Here is an 18,718-nt window from a genome sequence, read left to right on the forward strand (position 1 = left end):
GACTATTACCAGCCAGGTTCCCTGAGAAGCTGGCTCTGAGATGGAAAAGAACACAGGAAGTTTAATAAGGGGTACTTTTGGCATCAATACCGAAGGAAAGGATTAGATAGAAGGAGAAGCTGAGCTGCAATGCAATCTAAACGGAGGCCTTAGCTAACCCTGTGAGACAATAAGAAGTGGTATCTGAGTGGAGGCAATCCCCCATAGTGATCGGTTATTGAATGTGGCTGCCTTGATACAAGGTATAGTCTTGGTGTGAAGAAGAGTGCCACAGACAACATTTCAAGGAGATGAGAAAGTCAGTAATATCTTGAAGGGGATGTGGGAAGTACATTATAGCTTCCACCACAGTCACCTTAGATAATTTAACTTTGTTGACCCTTGTTTTCTTCATGTGTAAAATAAATATTTAAAAATATCTTTATAAGATCAAAATTAGGATTAAATATAACCATACAGGTAACATCCATGTTGTGCCTGGCACACGAGAAGTCACAAAGATTCTCCACTGTCATCTTGTTCACAACTTCTCCAATAAGTAAAACAACTACTCTCTAGGGCATTAGGTTTTCAAAAATGGGTAACCTCATTCCTGCCCTAACCACTATTCCTGGTTGGGGGAGGGCTGGCACATCAAAAGACAATGCAGGGCTTCCCTGGTGGGGCAGTGGTTGAGAGTCCACCTGCCGATGTAGGGAACACGGGTTCGTGCCCCGGTCCGGGAGGATCCCACATGCCGCGGAGTGGCTGTGCCCGTGAGCCATGGCCGCTGAGCCTATGCGATGTGATAAGTGTTCCATTGTTGCTTGGATGCCTTAGGCTGGTCTTCTGGACAAGCTGTTGCTTGAGTTGAGGACTGAAGTGTCTAGTCCAAGGAGCTGGCGGGCAGTGGCTAAGGCAGGGCATTGTGAAAGATTATGCTGGGGTCTAGGATGGCCAGAACACTGGGTGTAAGACAGAGGGTGGGGAGAGATGAGGCTGATAGGAGCCAGGTGATGAAGGTCTCAAATATCCTAGTATAGGATTTGGATTTATGCTGAAGGTACTGGGGAGTCAAGGAAGGATTTTTAAGTGTTAATGAGCTTGTAATTTTACAAAGTCCAGTCTACCACAAAAATAAAGACTAGATTGGAGACAGGTGAAGTGAACACAGAAAGACCCACTGAGAGGTGTAAACTGAGAGCACCGCAATGGGGTTTAGATGAGGGGTCATAGATACCCTCAAGTACTGGTTTGAGAGGCTCAGCAGATGGTTGTGCCATTTTCTATGAAATAGGGATATCAGAAGGTGGATCAGACCTGGGTAGGAGGAAGGGGATCAGTTTGGTTTTGGACATCAACACTGAGATGTTTAGTGCACATTGATGATTTCAGGGCTGGAGTGCAGAGGGTAACCTGTACAAGAGTCAGAGTTTGGAGTCAGCAAACTGCAGCTGTAGAGAGAAGAGGGTGGAGTGGAAGAGGACTGGCTAATAGCCAGTTAGTGGAAATTGCAACTGAGGAAGGAACAGGATACATGGAAAATCCAGGAGGTTCTTTTTTAGCTTCTATGACATATTTTGACAGAATGGAAAAATTCCTATTTCCAAGAAGCAGCTTTCCATCTTTTAATTATTTGAGCAAAGACACGTCTCTTCAAAAATCAACCTCTCCCTCAAACGGAAGATATGGAGAAAAGAGGAAGAATTTTATTTTTTTCAAAATAAGGTGACAAAAAGTTTTCAAACATACCACTTTTAGAAAACTAGCCGTAAAAGGAATTAAAACACAAGAAAAGTTTTGATAAAGAAATAAAGAGAATGTGAAAAAATGAAAAGGGTGATATTGGGAGTAGAATTATTAAAAATGTATAGAGACAGGCACCTTTCAACCTTGTGTAGCTGGCAACCTAAGTGAAAAATAGGTAAACTAATAGAAATGGATACATTGCAAAGTTTATTACAACTAAAAAATAGTTGATCATGACTTTTAGCATTTCAGATATAAAAATGGGTAAGGCAAGGGTAAATTTTATGTTCTCACTTTATGAAGGTAAATGTAAAAACTCACCAAAAATTCTACAGTAAATGAAATACATTCCTCTGTAGGCTATTTGAGATCTAGCTGGGATGAGCTCACTCATTCGGGTAGTACATTTTCTTAGATGAGATAGTCTCTCAAGATAAATCTTCTTGGGATGTATCTCCTTTAGGTCTGACAAACCCGTAAAACAACAGCCAGACAGAGATCTTCAATTTGTAGCCTCTCTGACATCGCCTGATAGTTTTTTCCTCCGCAGAATGCGAGGCTATCAAGTGCTACCACGCATCGTTCCCACTAGGCGGCACTCCAAGCTCATCGTCAAGCCGAGTATTAGCCGCCGGCTAAAATCTGCCATAGGCAGCTCGGTTCGTGGAAAATCGCTAATAGTTTGCATTTTATTAATTGAAACTTTAGAATTGATAAATGCTTCTTTATAAACTAGGCAACAAGGCATGACATATGGTTTAACTGAGCCTGAAAGTAAGTCGTCTTTGGAATCCCTCCTGCTTCATCTCACACTCCAGGGCATCTTGCGCACCAGTAAGGTGAGGCTGCCAGTGACAGCAACAAGTTTGCAGTGATGCCTGGGGTGGCCCTCTCTTCCCCGAGTACAGGTGGCTTGGGACTGTGCTAACTGGGAGATGCCTTGGTTGACTGCTTCTCAAGGAATTGATAAGACCCAGCAACCTTGCTCAGCCATGCACGCAATAGAGGTAACTTCTCTATCAAGCAGCTCAGAGGAGCAGGGTTTTCACTGCTCACTCGCACAGAGGAACCAGGACTGCATGATTGCAGCAGCGCCTGAGGGGCTCAACATTCCAGTAAATTCGGAGAAACAGCTCTCCTTGTCTGTGAGCTTCTAGGCATTGGAATGGGCACCGATTTTCAAAGACTTCAGGGAGGAGGATAGGATGCGTGCAGCCAGGCTCAGGCTGGAAGTTGTTGACTCCTGTTTGTTGGTATTAAAATGGGACACAAGACCCTTCTTCACCAACCTCTTCTGTCAACATAAGCCTAAAAGGTAGAACTGGAACCTGGAATCAGGGACAAATTTGAGAAGTCTCCCTCCAGTAACTGTGGGAAAGTTAATACATAGATAATGGCTATGATCTATCATCCATGTCGTCTTTATGGATATAACCAAACACAGGAGAGGTTTGTATGAAATAAAGCAGCACTGGACTGGAAGCCAAAAAGACTTGTTTCCCATGACGCTCTACCACTCAGTCACTGCATTCAGGTAATCTTTCTGGTTTGACTTTTTTTACCTGTAAGATGAGGAATTTGAAGCAGAAGATTTGACAGGCTCCTTCAGGCATAAACATTCTAGGATTGGAATCCAGAGAAGTAGAGTCTGTCTGCAAACTTCCATGCCACAACCCCTGCAGGAGAGCTGTCCAAATCACAGTCGCTTCTGGGGGAAAGGCAGTTTTGTTACGTATGGGATTTGCGCCCGAGGATCAGTTTAAACCAGCTAATTTCTAAAGTACTTCTAGTTATAATAGACCCTCTGAGTCTATATTACTTGTGAGTTGTTGATAAAGTATTAATTGACTGAGGTCCAAATACCTTATTTTAAAATTATTTTTAATTTCCAAGATTGGTCACAATCCTTTCACATGCAACAAATATCTATAGAGCCTCTGGCATGCATATGATTAGTGTCTACATGGGGAATGGACTTAAATGTACAGCCCAAAGCAGTAAGTACTCTACTAGAGGAATGTACAAGGTGCTAGGGGTTCAACTTCCTGGGCATCCCAGTGGCAATATGCCATGCAGAGCTGGAAGATAGCATGTCTGGAGTTGAGGACTCACAGAGGGCTGACCATGTCTGGAGTTGAGGGCCTGGAGAAGTAGCTGGGTCAGGAAGGGCCTTGTTCCTTGCAGGACATGTCAAGAACAGGCTCTACCATGCAGACGGCCAATACGGTTTGCTGATTAAATGCCTGAACTCATACAGATTACAAAGTGTTGTGTAACTGAGAGCAATGTCTAAAAAGTTTCTGCAATATTTCTCTAGACAGAATCTAAGGCCAGCATAGACTGTGTCTTTGTTGCTGTCATTTTTCCATAAATTCCATGGACATGGGGAGGAATCTCAAATTGGTTAAATTTAAGGAAATTCTTATTTCTGCATCTCAAAATACAAATTTCTTAGACTACATCTCCTCTCATCCCAGCAGAAGCTTGTGAAAAAAGAATGGAATAACGGTATTCAAATAATATTTATTTTCAAACATTTTTAAGTTGAAAATGCCCTATGTAATAAAATGAGGAACCTACCAAGGCCTAAGGCATACAGTCTGTTTAGTCATGATGACCATTCTGTACCCTGAAAATAAATTTAGGAAGTGACTTCCATATCAGATTTTATGCCTTGACAGTGCACTAAATCAATATTATTCCTCTGACATATTTGAAAGGTGAGACTAAACCAAAAGAAAAATGCTTCCAAGAATAAGTCTGAGGGAATTTGATGTCTGACAACAAATAGATCAACTTCCTTCATTTCCCTATTTCGTTGTGTCCTTAAATAATATGCTCTGTTTGCCTTATGCATTTACACTGGACAATTCATTTTAACTTTCAGTGTTTATAGAGCAGTTTGTAAGCAACACTCATGAAACAAAACTTATCGGAAAGACAGCAGAAGCAGGAAGTTGAGATATCCTAAGTTTTGGCTTTATGCTTCTATTGAAAGAAAATGTGGAGATAATGTTGTGTGTGAAGGTAAGGGGGTAGGAAAGTAGAACACTCAAGGAGCTGAAAAAGGCTAATATGACTATTAGGAAATGAGAAGCAGAGTGATAGATGACCTTGAGAGGTGAGCTCCAACCGATTGTCAACTTGGGTGCATTAAGCATGTATTTCCATGAAAATATCTATTCACACAGAGATCCCACTATCACCAAGTGAAACTATGAAAGGTAGGAATATGGATAGTCCAGGACTGCAGGTAGCTTTCTCTTCTCCCCTTAAGTCTCCAGACTGCGACTGAATTATGACCTTTTTATAACACAGCTCGGTAGGCACTGGGTGAGGCAGAAATGCCTGCCTGACAGCTTTACCTGTGCACAGAAGAGCACGCTTAGCACCTTTGCAACACCCATCCTGCCCAGGGCTATGGTGATATTTCCAGGCCATGGGAGATGCCAGGTCCACAGCTGCACACTTGACACACCCTTTCACATGTCCTCCTTTCAACAAACCAAATTGGTGAACACTATCATTATCTCCATTTTAAATGAGCACTGAGGCTCAGAGAGGCAAAGTAACTTGCTCCACTTGGTAAGAAGCAGAGCCACAACTCAAACTTAAGTCTGTTCAATTTTAAAGTATATTCTTAACTAGTATTGGATTAAGAGGTAAGTGGACTTGGAAGGTTCTGAGGCTTCAAGAACTGGAGAAAATTAGGAAATATTTTGTAGATATGAAATGTTCAGAAAAGTAAACCCAACAGGTTTTTACAAAATACTTTGAGGAAGACATTGTAAATATATCCATGTTAGCTATATCAACCTTTATCGAGGAATTAATGTATTACCTAGCTAAAAAGTGAAAGCCATTTCTAAATGTATTTATGTCTTTCAGCACATACAATAAAAGTCTTATTTTGAACATAAAGTTGTTCATATACTATAAAAACAGTTTCTCCAAGACCCTACTAAATAAATCATTGGGTTTCTGAAGGATTGAAGTCTGACACAGTGAAATATCAGCCTCCTAGAAGGAGAGCCCCTCCGCTTTTGTCTGTCCCAGCTTTATCCACTGTATTCATATTTGTCTGGTCTTCTTTCCTTCATTTCCGGGGCATGAGCCCAAATGTTGTTGTAACTTGCTCTTCTTTTATCATGCATACTTTAACTATTTCAACTATAGGCCATCTCTCACTTCTTTCTCTGTCTTCCAATTCCTGTTCATTTATCACAGGGAAATCATTAATCCATTTTAAGCAAAAACACATCCCTTATTTTGATTAATGAGCATAAAATTAGAGCCGGTGATTGATAGCCTTTTGTGAGACATGAGTGCATGAAGACACTAAAAATAGAATTAATTGTCAGATAATTATGGCACTGAAAGGGATTCCCTTGTATGGCAGTAGGTGGGCCTTTAGGGCTGACATGGCTCCACTCTAGCTAATGTACAGAAGGCAGGGAGGGAGCCAGTTGTTACTTTGCTTCGGTGACCTTGTGCCCCACGTGTGCTGCATGAGTCACCAAACTAGAGGTTGGCCTCCATGAGAAACCAGGGAGAATTTGGGGAGCTATTTTTGTATCCTTATGGCAAATCTTTTGCACTGTCGGTTGGCTTTGTTGGCCCATTTAGTTGAGGTGGTCAGAGTTGTCATTTCTGAGCAGACTACAAATCTGTCTCATCTCTTTGTGTTTGGCCTGGCTCTCTTTAAAATCGCCCATTAGATTCTTTACAAAAGTCTCCACTTAGGTTCATCTGTACCATTATTCTAGATTCCACATATATGGAATAGAGACGTAGACACAGAGAACGGACATGTGGACACAGTGGTGGGAAGAGGAAGGTGGGACGAATTGGGAGATTAGTTTTGACATAAATACACTACCATGTGTAAAACAGATAGCTAGTGGGAATCTGATGTGAAGCATAGGGAGCTCAGCTCGGTGCTCTGTGACGACCTAGATGGGTGGGATGGCGGGGCGGGCAGTGGGAGGGAGGTCCAAGAGCGAGGGGGTATAGGTATACATACAGCTGCTTCACTTCATTGTACAGCAGAAACTAACACAACATTGTAAAGCAATTCTACTCCAATAAAAAAGTCTCCACATACCTTTCATCTCTAATCAAACTGCTTCCCTCAAGCCCTGTATGTCCACATAAATATTTGTTGTTAAATTATTCTTGTTTAATCACCAGTTCAAAACCATTTTGCCCCATTGCAAACATTTTACAGATTTCCATTATCTTATAGATTAAAAAAGCATTTTAAGCTCAGTTTGATAAACCATCGCCTACCAAATGGGTCACGTGGAAGTATGGTTAGAACAAAAACCATTTGTAAACCAGACAGAGCCTATTCAAGCCTTCAAAATGTGAAATATACAGTAAATGATGGAATAACATGGTTAATGAATGACATTCGGTCTGTCCACCAATATCAGTTTAATGAAGGATTTCCACTGTGTTTCAGGTTTACGGGTATACACCTGAAAGGCCAACAATGATGGTACACAGGGTTGGATGTCAGAGTCTGTTCATTTATAAGTGCCTACTATGTGATAGACTGAGTTTTCACACTCCATTTAGGCCTCAACAGTGTTGTAGTTTGAATGGCACTATCTTCCTTTTACAGGAGACAGGTAGGTTGAGGAATTTTCCATGAGTCAAACACACAGTAGATGGTGGTGTTAAACACATATTAGTTACCATTAGTTTAAAAATTATTTAAAAAAATTACAAAGTGGGCTTCCCTGGTGGCGCAGTGGTTAAGAGTCCGCCTGCCGATGCAGGGGACACGGGTTCGTGCCCCAGTCCGGGAATATCCCACATGCCGCGGAGCGGCTGGACTCGTGAGCCATGGCCGCTGAGCCTGCGCGTCCGGAGCCTGTGCTCTGCAACGGGAGAGGCCACAACAGTGAGAGGCCCGTGTACCGCAAAAAAACCACAAACTACAAAGTAATGCATGCTTAATGTAGAAAAGTGAGAGAATACAGATTCATGAAAAGAAGGAAATAGAATTCCTTCGTAATTCCATCTAGCAGATAATCATGGCTATGATCTTACGTATTTATTCTTTATTTAATCGTTACATATTCTTATATTTTACGTATTTATTCTTTCTGTATACCAATGCATAAGTGTATACCTTTTATACTTATAAAAGTGAGACCATACTGTCTTGAAATCTGCTTCTTTCAAGTAGTGGTATTTCATGTACATCTTTAAATCTGCAACCTTGCTTTATTGGGTACAAAAGAATCTACCTTTTTATATATTATAAAATATTTAATAAATCTCCTTAGCAGTGGAAATTTTGGTTGAAGTGTTTGCGATAAATGTGATCATATCCCTTAAGCAAGATCTTTAAACATCACATATATTTCGTTGGTTTAAGTTTCTAGAAGTATAATTCCTAGGTTGAAGGCTATGAACATTTTTAATAGTTTTGCTGTATGTAGTCAGATCAGCTCCAGAAATATTATTCTTAAACCAATTCCCACTGCCACCAGCAATACACAGACTTCATTTCTCCAACTCTAGTAAAAATACCATTAAAAAATATACATATATATAGCAACTATTTTTGATTAGTGAGGTCAAACTTTTCTCATTTTATCGTATATTTGAATTTCTTCTTTTTCTTAACCTTTGCTTTAAATACTAAATATTAAAATTAGCCTCAAACAAGACAAAACTGTAATATTGTGCCATTATTGTATCTCCTCTGAAGGAAGAAGAAAAACATGATCTTCTCTGATAACAAATTACTTATGGGATGAAAAACAAATTAACTGGATGAGACACCTGGGCCCATTAGGTATATTTCCATGATGCTTGTCACCATAGTACACATGGAGTCATGCATTTCTGGTCTTCATTTTAGTGCTAACATATGAGTCCCTGATAGGTTTTAGACTAATGTACAATGGGCAAAGGATATGAAAAACAATCCTAATTAATCTGACTTGAGTTCTACAAGGCACACTGTTCCCCTGAATTTTGGAGGATTGTATCCAAATTCCTGCTGGAGAGCTCCACTTGGATAACCTATAGTATTTCAAACCCAGCGTGTCCAAACTGAATCTATGCCCCGCTCCCTAAAACTCCCCCTCCCTACGTCACTCTCTTCCTCAGTTGGTAGCACAACAATCCCCAGAGAGTGTCAATCCCCAAGACTTAAATTTCCCTTTCAAATACCTCTACTTTCTCTACTAGTTCCCTAATTTAGGTCTTTAATTATTCAATAAATATTTTTGAGCACCTACTATGTGCCTTATCTTTCTAAGCTTGGTAGTGGTGGGGACAGGCAAGGGTTAGAAGAAAGTAGACAAAGCTTCAGAGCTTCCTTGTGGAGGAAGCTCTGAAACAGACAATACGAAAGTAAGAAATCTGCAGTTGAAGTGACTGTTTTGAGGACTATTTGAGGTTGCCTATAAAGATAACACTTAACTTAAAATTTGGAGAAGAGCCAGACAGGTAGGATTCTGGATACAGCATTCTAGACAGGGGATATGGAAAGGTTAGGTGGCAGAAGACCTTAACAGACTCAAGGAACAGAAAGGTGGCCCTGTGGGCTGGCGTTAGGGAGAGGAGTTGTCAGGGTAAAGCCATGTTTGGAGGCCACATACAGAAGTTTGAATGTTACAGTACCAAACATGATAGGAAATCTTTGAAAGTTTTTAAGTAGAGAAAAAAACATTATGTGATTTACATTTTTCAGAAAGAACACTATGGCAACTATGGGAGACTATAGTGGGGCAAAGATGGAAGCAGGGAGATCAGTTGATAGAGGCTCACAGTCGTTCACTTGAGATATTTTTGTGGTTTGGACCTGGGAGATGGCAGTGGAGATGAAGAGAATTGGATAAATTCAAGGTATAAGGTAAGCCACCTCCTCGCCACCCCCAAACTTAGAATACATAATTTACCCGCTGAAGTTTTCCATCTTCTCTAGAGAATGTGCTCATTGACACCCATGGTATGCTGGATGCTCGTGGCTGGTTGGATCCTTCTTAGAACACCTGCACACTCTGTTCCCTCCTAAGAGGGCTGTGTGATTACCAAGCATCAGTTTTGTTTCCAAACTTGTATCAGCTGTACTTAGATTAATTTTAAATAAATTTATTAATAGTATATAAAACAGTGAAATAGGAAAATAAATAATTTCTAGGAAAAACTAGGTCAGATGATACTTGGTAAAAGGGTATGTAAGATAGCAGTACAGGATTGAAAAAGAAAACAGTAAGAAATGTGCTTCCTGTCACAGATTCCTTCATACATGTCTTCATTCTGCAGAAACCAAAGGTAAGATTCAGAAAATGCATTAGGGGTATGGCTTAGCAAGAGAGAGAATGAGAAACTCTCACTAGTGAAACTATACCAAAGAAAAGCCTTGAACCTCTATAAGAACATTGGTAAATGAATATACACTTATGTGCATTAAGTTAAAATGATATGTTTAAGGTGTGTATCATAGTATGTGTCTCTGATCTATCACATCAGGTAAGTGGACTTCTGCATTTTGTAGCTATAAGTAATGTACAGGATAAGGGAAGAAGAATTATGGATAATTATACTTGTCACTTGCATAGGCTGGAGCAGACTCTTCGGCTTGGTGTGCCCTTCACATTCCACTTTAAGAAGCAGCTAAAGCACTAGACCTCTACTGCTTGCCAGTCTTTGCCCCCCTTTCCAGTCCTCTCATTCCCATAATTCATCAAGAATATTACCACATCTACCTCAATGCCACACCACATAGAGATCATAAAAAATCGTATCACTCTGAACTCCTTGAAGGGATCATGTGCCTCTCAGTAATTTTCATAACCCAGAGCAGACACACAGTAGATACTCAGTGTTTGTTGAATGAACAAATGAAAGAATGTGCTATATTTTTAAAGGCTATCTACTTTTATCTTTTGAACTGAGAAAAATCTTTGCAAGCGTTTAGTGATATCATATTCATTCCATACTGTTATGGACTGAATGTTTGTGTCCCCCCCCAAATTCCTACGTTGAAGCCCTAACTCCCGAGTGTGGCTGTATATGGAAATGGAGCCTCTAAGGGAGTAATTAAGGTTAAATGAGGTCACAAGGGTGGGGCCCTGATCCAATGGGACTACTGTCCTTACGAGAGATACCAGAGAGCTTGCTCTCCACATGCACGTGCACTGAGGAAGGGCCACGTGAGCACACAGCGAGAAGCTGTCTGCAACCAGGGAGAGTCTTCAGCAGATACCAACCCTGCTGGCACCTTGATCTTGGCATCCAGACTCCAGTACTGTGAGAGAGTAAATTTATTGTCTAAGCCATCCAGTTTTTGGTATTATAGTAGCCCGACCAGACTAATACCTATATGTAGAATACTAGATTTTCATATTTAATTTGTCAAAAGGAGCCTCAAATGTAATGTGACCTTGGATATGTCTAATAGATGCTTCTCTCCCCTTTAGCTTTCAAAAAATTTTTTCTCCGCTAATATACAACATCATCACAGGAAGAAAGGCCTTTTATTTTCTCTTTAAGCTTACAATCCACAATTCAAATTTAAGATAGCTTTTATCTTGGTACAACTAACAAAAAACTACAATTTAGAGTGGTTTAACAAGTGGCTAGTCTCTGTGATTTTCTTACTCTTCCCCCATGCTTGTCATACCTCATGTTTGCAAGATGGCTTTCATAGTACCTCTGGATACCATCTGAGGTCAAAACAAGAGGAAGGGGGGAGAGGATGGGTCAGTAGCATGTTTACCTTCTTACAGGAAAAGCAAGAGATTTCCCAGAAGCTACCAGCAGACTTCTACTTGTGTTACGGGCCATAATGTGTCACAGGCTCAAACCTAGCTGCAAGGGGAGCTGAGAAAACAAGTATTAAGTTTCTCCAATTCTTATTTTGGAGGTGGCAAAGGAGATGAGGAATGCAAGCATCTGTCAGGTTAGTCAATGAATCGTGTGTGCTAGAGAGGGAACTGGAAGACTGGACTGGCAGATCAGCTCATTCTAGAAGAGTCCTCCTGTCATGAGATTAATCATCACAAGGTGGGCTTTATATTTCACACTGTAGCAAAGGGCTTTAGCCACCATCTGACTAGCACTAATACCTCTTTGATTACAGTTAGCTGGGCTGCAAACATTACACTAGGGTATTTGAAGTCTGTACCTAGTCTTCCCTGTATCTAAAACACTACCTTTCATCTATTGAGGATACATTGGCTGTATTTTTGTTCTTGTTGTTGTTGTTTGATTTGTGTGGAGATATTAACACTGGTCTACTTTTCCATCAATGATAAATATAAGAAAGTGGCAAGTAGGGTTTGCTCTAATTTGAGGCAATGGTTAAAGCCATAATTTGAGTTTATTGTGTTCTGGCCGAGAACCTACCAATAGCTTACCACTAGCCAGTATTTCTAAATTTGCATTCATGTTCACTGATTTTACTTAAAGGCATCTTTTAAAATAATTTGTATAATTACTGGCATCACTTAATGATGCAGAAATTGTTTTAGTACAGGCTATGACAAGTTCTTACCTAATGTAGTCTAAAATATCATTAAAATATGAGACTTTACCAGAACAAAAATACATCTGTTCTAATTGAAGAACTTAAACAGGGAAGAAAATTGGAGTTAAAAGAAAATAAGAGGGAAAAATAAAGTCATCTTTACTATACAAAAGGATAACTCATAAGGTTCTATACAGTAGCTACAGGTGAACCACAATTTGGCTTAGAGCTCCCCAGAAAACAAAACAAAAAAGAGAATGACAGTAATACAGTCTTTAAGATAAAAACAAATCAATTGTTTAGGAGACGCACAGGTTTTACTGGAACTGAGACCTACGAGAATTTTCTCTCACGAGTTCTCATAAATGGTACACAATGTGATAGAGAATGCATCAGCTTTAAAAACACATGTATTGAAAATACAAGTTTTGATGATTGTTTTTACTAGTAGAAGCCAACAGCATAGAAGCAAATTGCAATGGAGTAAAGCTAATTCTATGAAGAATCAAAATGTGGATCAAATATGTAGCTCTTTGAAAATCTCCCAGAATATAAAACTTAGATTCCTTTCTCTTTCTAGTTGGGAATACAAACTTGTTTTAACAACATCTAAAACTTCCTCTATTCCTGTAAGTAATACAAATCCATTTCAAAACCAGACTAATTATTCTTAGACCTAAGGCCACTGTTCCCTGCTAATCTCACAGACAGGTGAAGCAGACTACATGATTTATCTGAGGACCATTGTTTTCCAAATAAATGTGCTTTAAATGGCTAATCTAAGTATAGTAGATAGAACACATTCTAAAATGCTGAATTTTATGGTTGTACTTCTTATACATGGACTTAATTTTCAAAAGGTTAAAAGATTATCTACAAAATTGTTTCAGTTACGTTCAAATTTTTAATCAATACTGGTTACATTTGAAGTGCACTGCACCTATTTACAAAGACTTAAAATGATCAGTAATATAAAGTGTAAACTTAAAACGAAAATCACAGACTCATTCCACATCTGTGAAATGCAGCAGTTAACTGTAATTAAATTTACAATAATCGTAAGGGATAGGAAGAACATAGAAACTGGAGGAGAAAAATAGTATTCAAGATCTGAACAACACAGCTACTGTTGTACTGAAAAAATAATTTATTAAATGAGTATAATACTGGGAATAAGATGCATTATAAAAGTAAATTCTAAATATAAACAACAGTGGTTTTCCTAATTAACAAGAGTTTTTCTTCACCCATTCAAAGTTTTAAATACAGTCTTCTGAAAGGCCAGATTTTGAAAGTGTATGGTTCACTTTAAGACAGACATGTATGTAGCACTATAATATCTGGAATTTATCATCTTGTTTTATTAGACTAAAAATGATATTAATTTAAATGATTGTTCTTTTTAAACCTTTTAAAGCCTAGAATAATATTTTGAAATGAACAAGTAGACCATTTTATTATACTCTTTCGGTCTCCCTGGACAGCACACACATTTCAAATATAGTTTGTGGAAAATATTGAGATAGAGCATACCTGTCCATTTTGATGAAGACTTTAAAAAATTTTGGTACTTTGGTAAAAAGCAGTCTCCTTTTTAGATCAAAGGTTGACAACAGCCACTGTATCTATTAATCTACGTCCGTAGAATTTTAAACAACCACATCTTAATATGTACATCAAGATACTGATAAGCTTTTAGCTAGTGAAAGAAAAACACGGAGACTGTTATTCTTTCCCCAATAAGTTTCCTTCAGTTTTTAGAAAGCATACGCAGTTCAATATACCAACTGGGATTTCAAAATGCCAGCATGATTACAGTGCTTATTAACAGCAATATGCAAAACAATAGAAATATAAAATAAATAACTTCATACTATAAAAATGAAACAAGGCACTTTCAACAACTATATGCAAAGCTGAGATAAACATTGTTTTCATAACGCGGACTCAAAGACTCTAGGAGACTTCTGTAAAGAGTGAAATAGTGAAGGCACTACATAATTCTTTTTCCTAACTCCACTTACTAAAGAAATTCACCAATTAAACTTGGCACAAAAGAGTTTAATTGTCATAAAGTGCATCACTTGGCTAAATATATTAAGAAGAAAATCAGCATCAATACATTATAGCAACATATTCACATATACAGAAATAAAAATGCAATGCCAGGAGCTGACATAGGAACTTTGTAGGATATATGGCTTTTTCTCTTTTATTTTTTTGTATAACTGCCTATTTGCTTACAATCTATATTTTTTAAAGAGTATGCCTTGATTAGCAAAAAGAGGTAGTGTTCTGACAAAGGCAAACCCACTGATTCTATAGGTAGAGATTTAAGATAAAGATTATGTGGAAAATATACAAGTATAACATATAATACACTGGTACAACATTTATTATAGTATTTTGATATTAGCGAATTTGCTTTTAAAATCAAGGCTATTTTATCACTTTAGCTATGTTATTACAGCTCTTTCAAAGAGTTTTCCTTTGGTACTAGAAAGTTTTCTTCTTTTAAATAGTAACATTCCAAATAAGCAACTTTTATTTAGAGATGATAAACATGTCAACATTTAAAACTCAATTCATCTCTACCACTTATTTAAACCATTAATGAAAATATATCATGTCTGAGACACAAGAAGTATATAACAGACAGCAACATGCAATTTATGTCCACTTAACTAATGTAACTGGTGATTTAAACACACATACACACACACACACACACACACACACACACACACACACACACAAAGTGTGCATACCCACGTTAGTCTGGAGCAATATATTGGCAAAACAACAAAATAATTTATGCACAGTATTTAAGGATGTGGGCCTTGATGACAGAACTCCAGATTTTTTTTAGTGTGTTAAATACAAAGTTTGGCTAAAAGACAATGTAAAGCAACAGTGAATATATTTCCTATACCAATAACTTAAATTTTTCTTTATGTAAACTTTATACATGTGCAATCTTGCTGTTTTCTGTAAATGCTTCAGTCTCTTTTTTTCTTTTTAAATATCTGCCACTCTATTCTAAATTTGCAGGAACGTAAAAATGGAAGGAACCACTTGAGATGCATTAGTCGTCTTCCGCATTATATGCCACTTCTGCTACTTCTATGTCTGATGTGGAATTTTCAGGTTCACTAAAACTTGAGCATTGCTTATTATCAGCTCTGAAAAAAAAAGAGAAACACAATGAAGAGACTGGATGCATGCTATTTCACTTCACTATTACCGTAAACATTTTTTAAGTCATGTAAAGAATATTTAAATATTTAATGGAAAAATATTTAATGAAAAGGAACACTTAAATATTCAATCAGAAATTTAATATTTTAAAGTTGTCATTGCCAGATAACACCTTTGGAGATATATTTTTAACTCTTTCAGCTCTCTGAACTACCACTTTTCAATAAAAATCTAGTTTATATTTTTAACTCTCTCAGCTCTCTGAACTACCACTTTTCAATAAAAATCTAGTTTGTAATGACCTTTAACCAACAGAAAATTTGTTCTCATAATTATAGCTTAACCACTATCACTAATGTATTAATGGTGACCTTGGATTTATATGTAATAAAAATTCTTTGTGTGTTCAAATATACCATCTTTCCATCATTCCTATTAGGTAGACAGGGTGGTTGCTATTACAGTGTCCCACTTTTTGCATGGAAAAGACTGACATTGAAAGAGATTAAAGTAATCTGTCAAGACTACAAAATTAATGAATTAACTGAGTCACAGCCCAGTTAATTCAGACGTATCTTCAAAATAAGTAATGAAATTTATAGGCTGGATGACAAAGATTCATTTTTAGGGACAGCCTAGAATATCTATAGTCTTCCTCTGTTTGCTCATCAGATTCATGATATAATAACACTGAGTTCATAAAAACATGCTCTACAGAGTATTATGACTGTTTCTCTCCAATTATTCAGATGATTAGGCTATAATAAACCAAACATTATATACCTAGATTCTTCATCTAAGACATCTTGATCAACCTCAAGTGCAGAGGACTCCACCTTTAGGATCTGTCCACCTTCTGTTCCTGACACGATCAGTGATTCTTCAGGTTCCAAACATAAGTTCCTAAAGGTAAAGTATAGCAACAAGTTATTTTCTATGAATAAAATAGGTATATATTTATTGTTCTGAATGCATGTAGCTTTAGTAGCCTTCAGCTGTTCTAAGTGTAGTCATATACCTAATAAACTGTTGACTCTGGGTGTCAACAGTGAAATCAGTACTTATGATTAATTTAAAATGATTTTAACATCAATTCGATATATGCTGACAAGAAGGCAAACTAGAACTTTCACATGTGAAAAGCTGGCATAAATGCCTAGAAACAAAGATACTATTTAAATAGGTTAAAATAATGTTTGTCTTGGTGAACAACTAGAGCTTTATTTTCCTGATATTTCCCGTCCTTCAAATTTTCAGGCTTCTAAATAAATAAGCAAACAACAGACAATTTTCCCAATCTACAAGGATGTACACCATGAGTCTAAGACTTTTGGAGTCAGAAATTTCCTAAATTGTAACATACAAAGGGCATTTAGCCCAGAGTATCGAGCTGAATTAGACTGACAATGCAAGCATCACAACATACCTGATTCTGTTTTCTAGAGTGTCTATAAGAAGTTGCTTCTCACAGAGCAGTTTCTTCAGTGATTCCAACTCTTTTTGTTTTTCAAGTAGTTCTTTTTGAAAACGGTAGTTTGTCTCTTCTAAAGTTTCACAGAAAGCCTTAAAAACAAACAAACAGCAAATAAAAAACACATGCAGAAAGAGAATAACATTAATTACTTATGCATTACCTTTCTCAAGGGCATAACTGAAGAGTCAAAGAACATAGGTAACCAAAATAATGTGTATACAAACCAGATGATTTGTTCTCCACCCTCATCTTTTTAGGTCTCTGCTACCTTAGTACCTACTGGGGAACTTATAAATAAGTACTGGGGAACTTATAAATAAATACAAGTCCCTTTTCTTGAGAATTATTAAGTAGTAAGCTAGGGTGCCTGAAATGAATATGTGATATCTCTCTAGTGTATAACTGGGAAAAAAAATTACTAATAATCACTGTTTTAGCTTCTATTCTCCTTAGCCTGTTTTTGCCCAGTCCTAGATGATTATACTTTAAAGAAAAAAAATTAAAAAAAGAAAACTGTGGCTATTGATTCCATTTGTATTAGCTCAGAAGACACATCCTATAATAACGATTTCCTTCATAGTGCTTTCAATATTATTTTCCCTTGCTTCTCCTTTTACTATATTCACTCAAAGACATTCTATCCTTTATACCCAGGAAGCTAAACACTATTGAAATAGATTAAAACAAAATCATACTGCCATGAAGAATGATGTCATGAAAAAAATCTGGGTCACTTACCTTGATGAGGCTTTCAGTGTTGCTTTTAATTGTTCCTAGTTATCTATCATTATCTATCATTCCCTGTCTCCTTTGTGACTACGTTAAACCTTCACCCCTGGCAAATCCCCTACAATATGTTACTACTGGTGAGCCCAAGCCCAGCAGATGATCTTTATTCCTATACCAGAAAAAAAAAAAGTTACTCTCCCAGAATCCTAACTACATTTGCATTCCGTTCTTGTCCTCAAGAATATGTGTCTCTTCAAGTTAAGCCCAATCTCCTTTGGAAGCCTGCCCTATCCCATACACTCTCTCTTAAATTTTCAACCTTTCCCTCTCTTTTGGCCCTTAGATTTATTTAATCAAGTTGACTGAAGTTGATTCAGCAAACCTAAAAATCTCTCCACATAAAAACAAAGTCATATCCACCGGTCCCTTGATAGGAGTCTCTCTAGCTACTAACTCATCTTGTTCTTTTCAAAATAAAAAAGATTTCCAGGAAAAAAGTTTTTATCATCCAAATTTAGCTTCCTCATTCATGGCTAAAATCATTAGGAGTTTTACTCGCTTTTCTCTACTAATTATACCCAGGCAAATGCTAAGAATGACTTCTGTCAAATCCAAAGTACTGTTTTTCTCAACTTCATAGCATGTCACTACTGACTTAAAAAGTAAAAAAAAAAAAAATTAATGGAATCCTCTTTTATTGTGCTCTGTGAAACTTCCTGGTTCCCCTAATTTTACAGTTACTTCTTAGATTCCTACTTGTTCTTTGCATGTGGGCATTCATCAGAGTTTTGTCCTTGATTATATATTCTCTTGCTCTATATTTCATCCTTGGGCAATTACTGTTATCACTTCAACTATAACCTATACTATTTGCTATCGACTTCCAATTTTTTTTTCTGTTCATCTCCAGCCCAGACCTTTCCTGAGTACATAGATATCATTCATATGCCTACTGGTCCCCTTCAATTGTATGTACCAATGGTAAGTCAAAATGCACTCCCAACGGTACATCTGCACTACCACCTCATCATCAAAGCCACCAGGCAAACATCTTAGATCACTGCATTTCGCTACTTTCTATGCCCCAGGTAACC

At 37.7% G+C, this 18,718-nt stretch overlaps 1 protein-coding gene across 3 annotated transcripts in view; it reads right to left on the minus strand.

Moving 5' to 3' along the window:
• Positions 1–13,347: 13,347 nt before the first annotated feature.
• Positions 13,348–18,718, minus strand: part of SNX16 (sorting nexin 16) — a 36,375-nt gene continuing 31,004 nt past the window's right edge. For all 3 annotated transcript variants that reach the window (XM_019926299.3, XM_004319601.4, XM_019926298.3), the window contains 3 exons: positions 16,848–16,984; positions 16,205–16,324; positions 13,348–15,405 (listed from right to left, as the gene is read on the minus strand). In XM_019926299.3, the coding sequence (XP_019781858.1) occupies positions 15,309–15,405; positions 16,205–16,324; positions 16,848–16,984 (354 nt within the window). In that variant the 3' untranslated portion in view covers positions 13,348–15,308. The remainder of the gene's footprint in view (positions 15,406–16,204; positions 16,325–16,847; positions 16,985–18,718) is intronic.

This window comes from Tursiops truncatus, chromosome 17, assembly GCF_011762595.2.
Source record: "Tursiops truncatus isolate mTurTru1 chromosome 17, mTurTru1.mat.Y, whole genome shotgun sequence".
In the NCBI taxonomy this organism is placed as follows: domain Eukaryota; kingdom Metazoa; phylum Chordata; class Mammalia; order Artiodactyla; family Delphinidae; genus Tursiops; species Tursiops truncatus.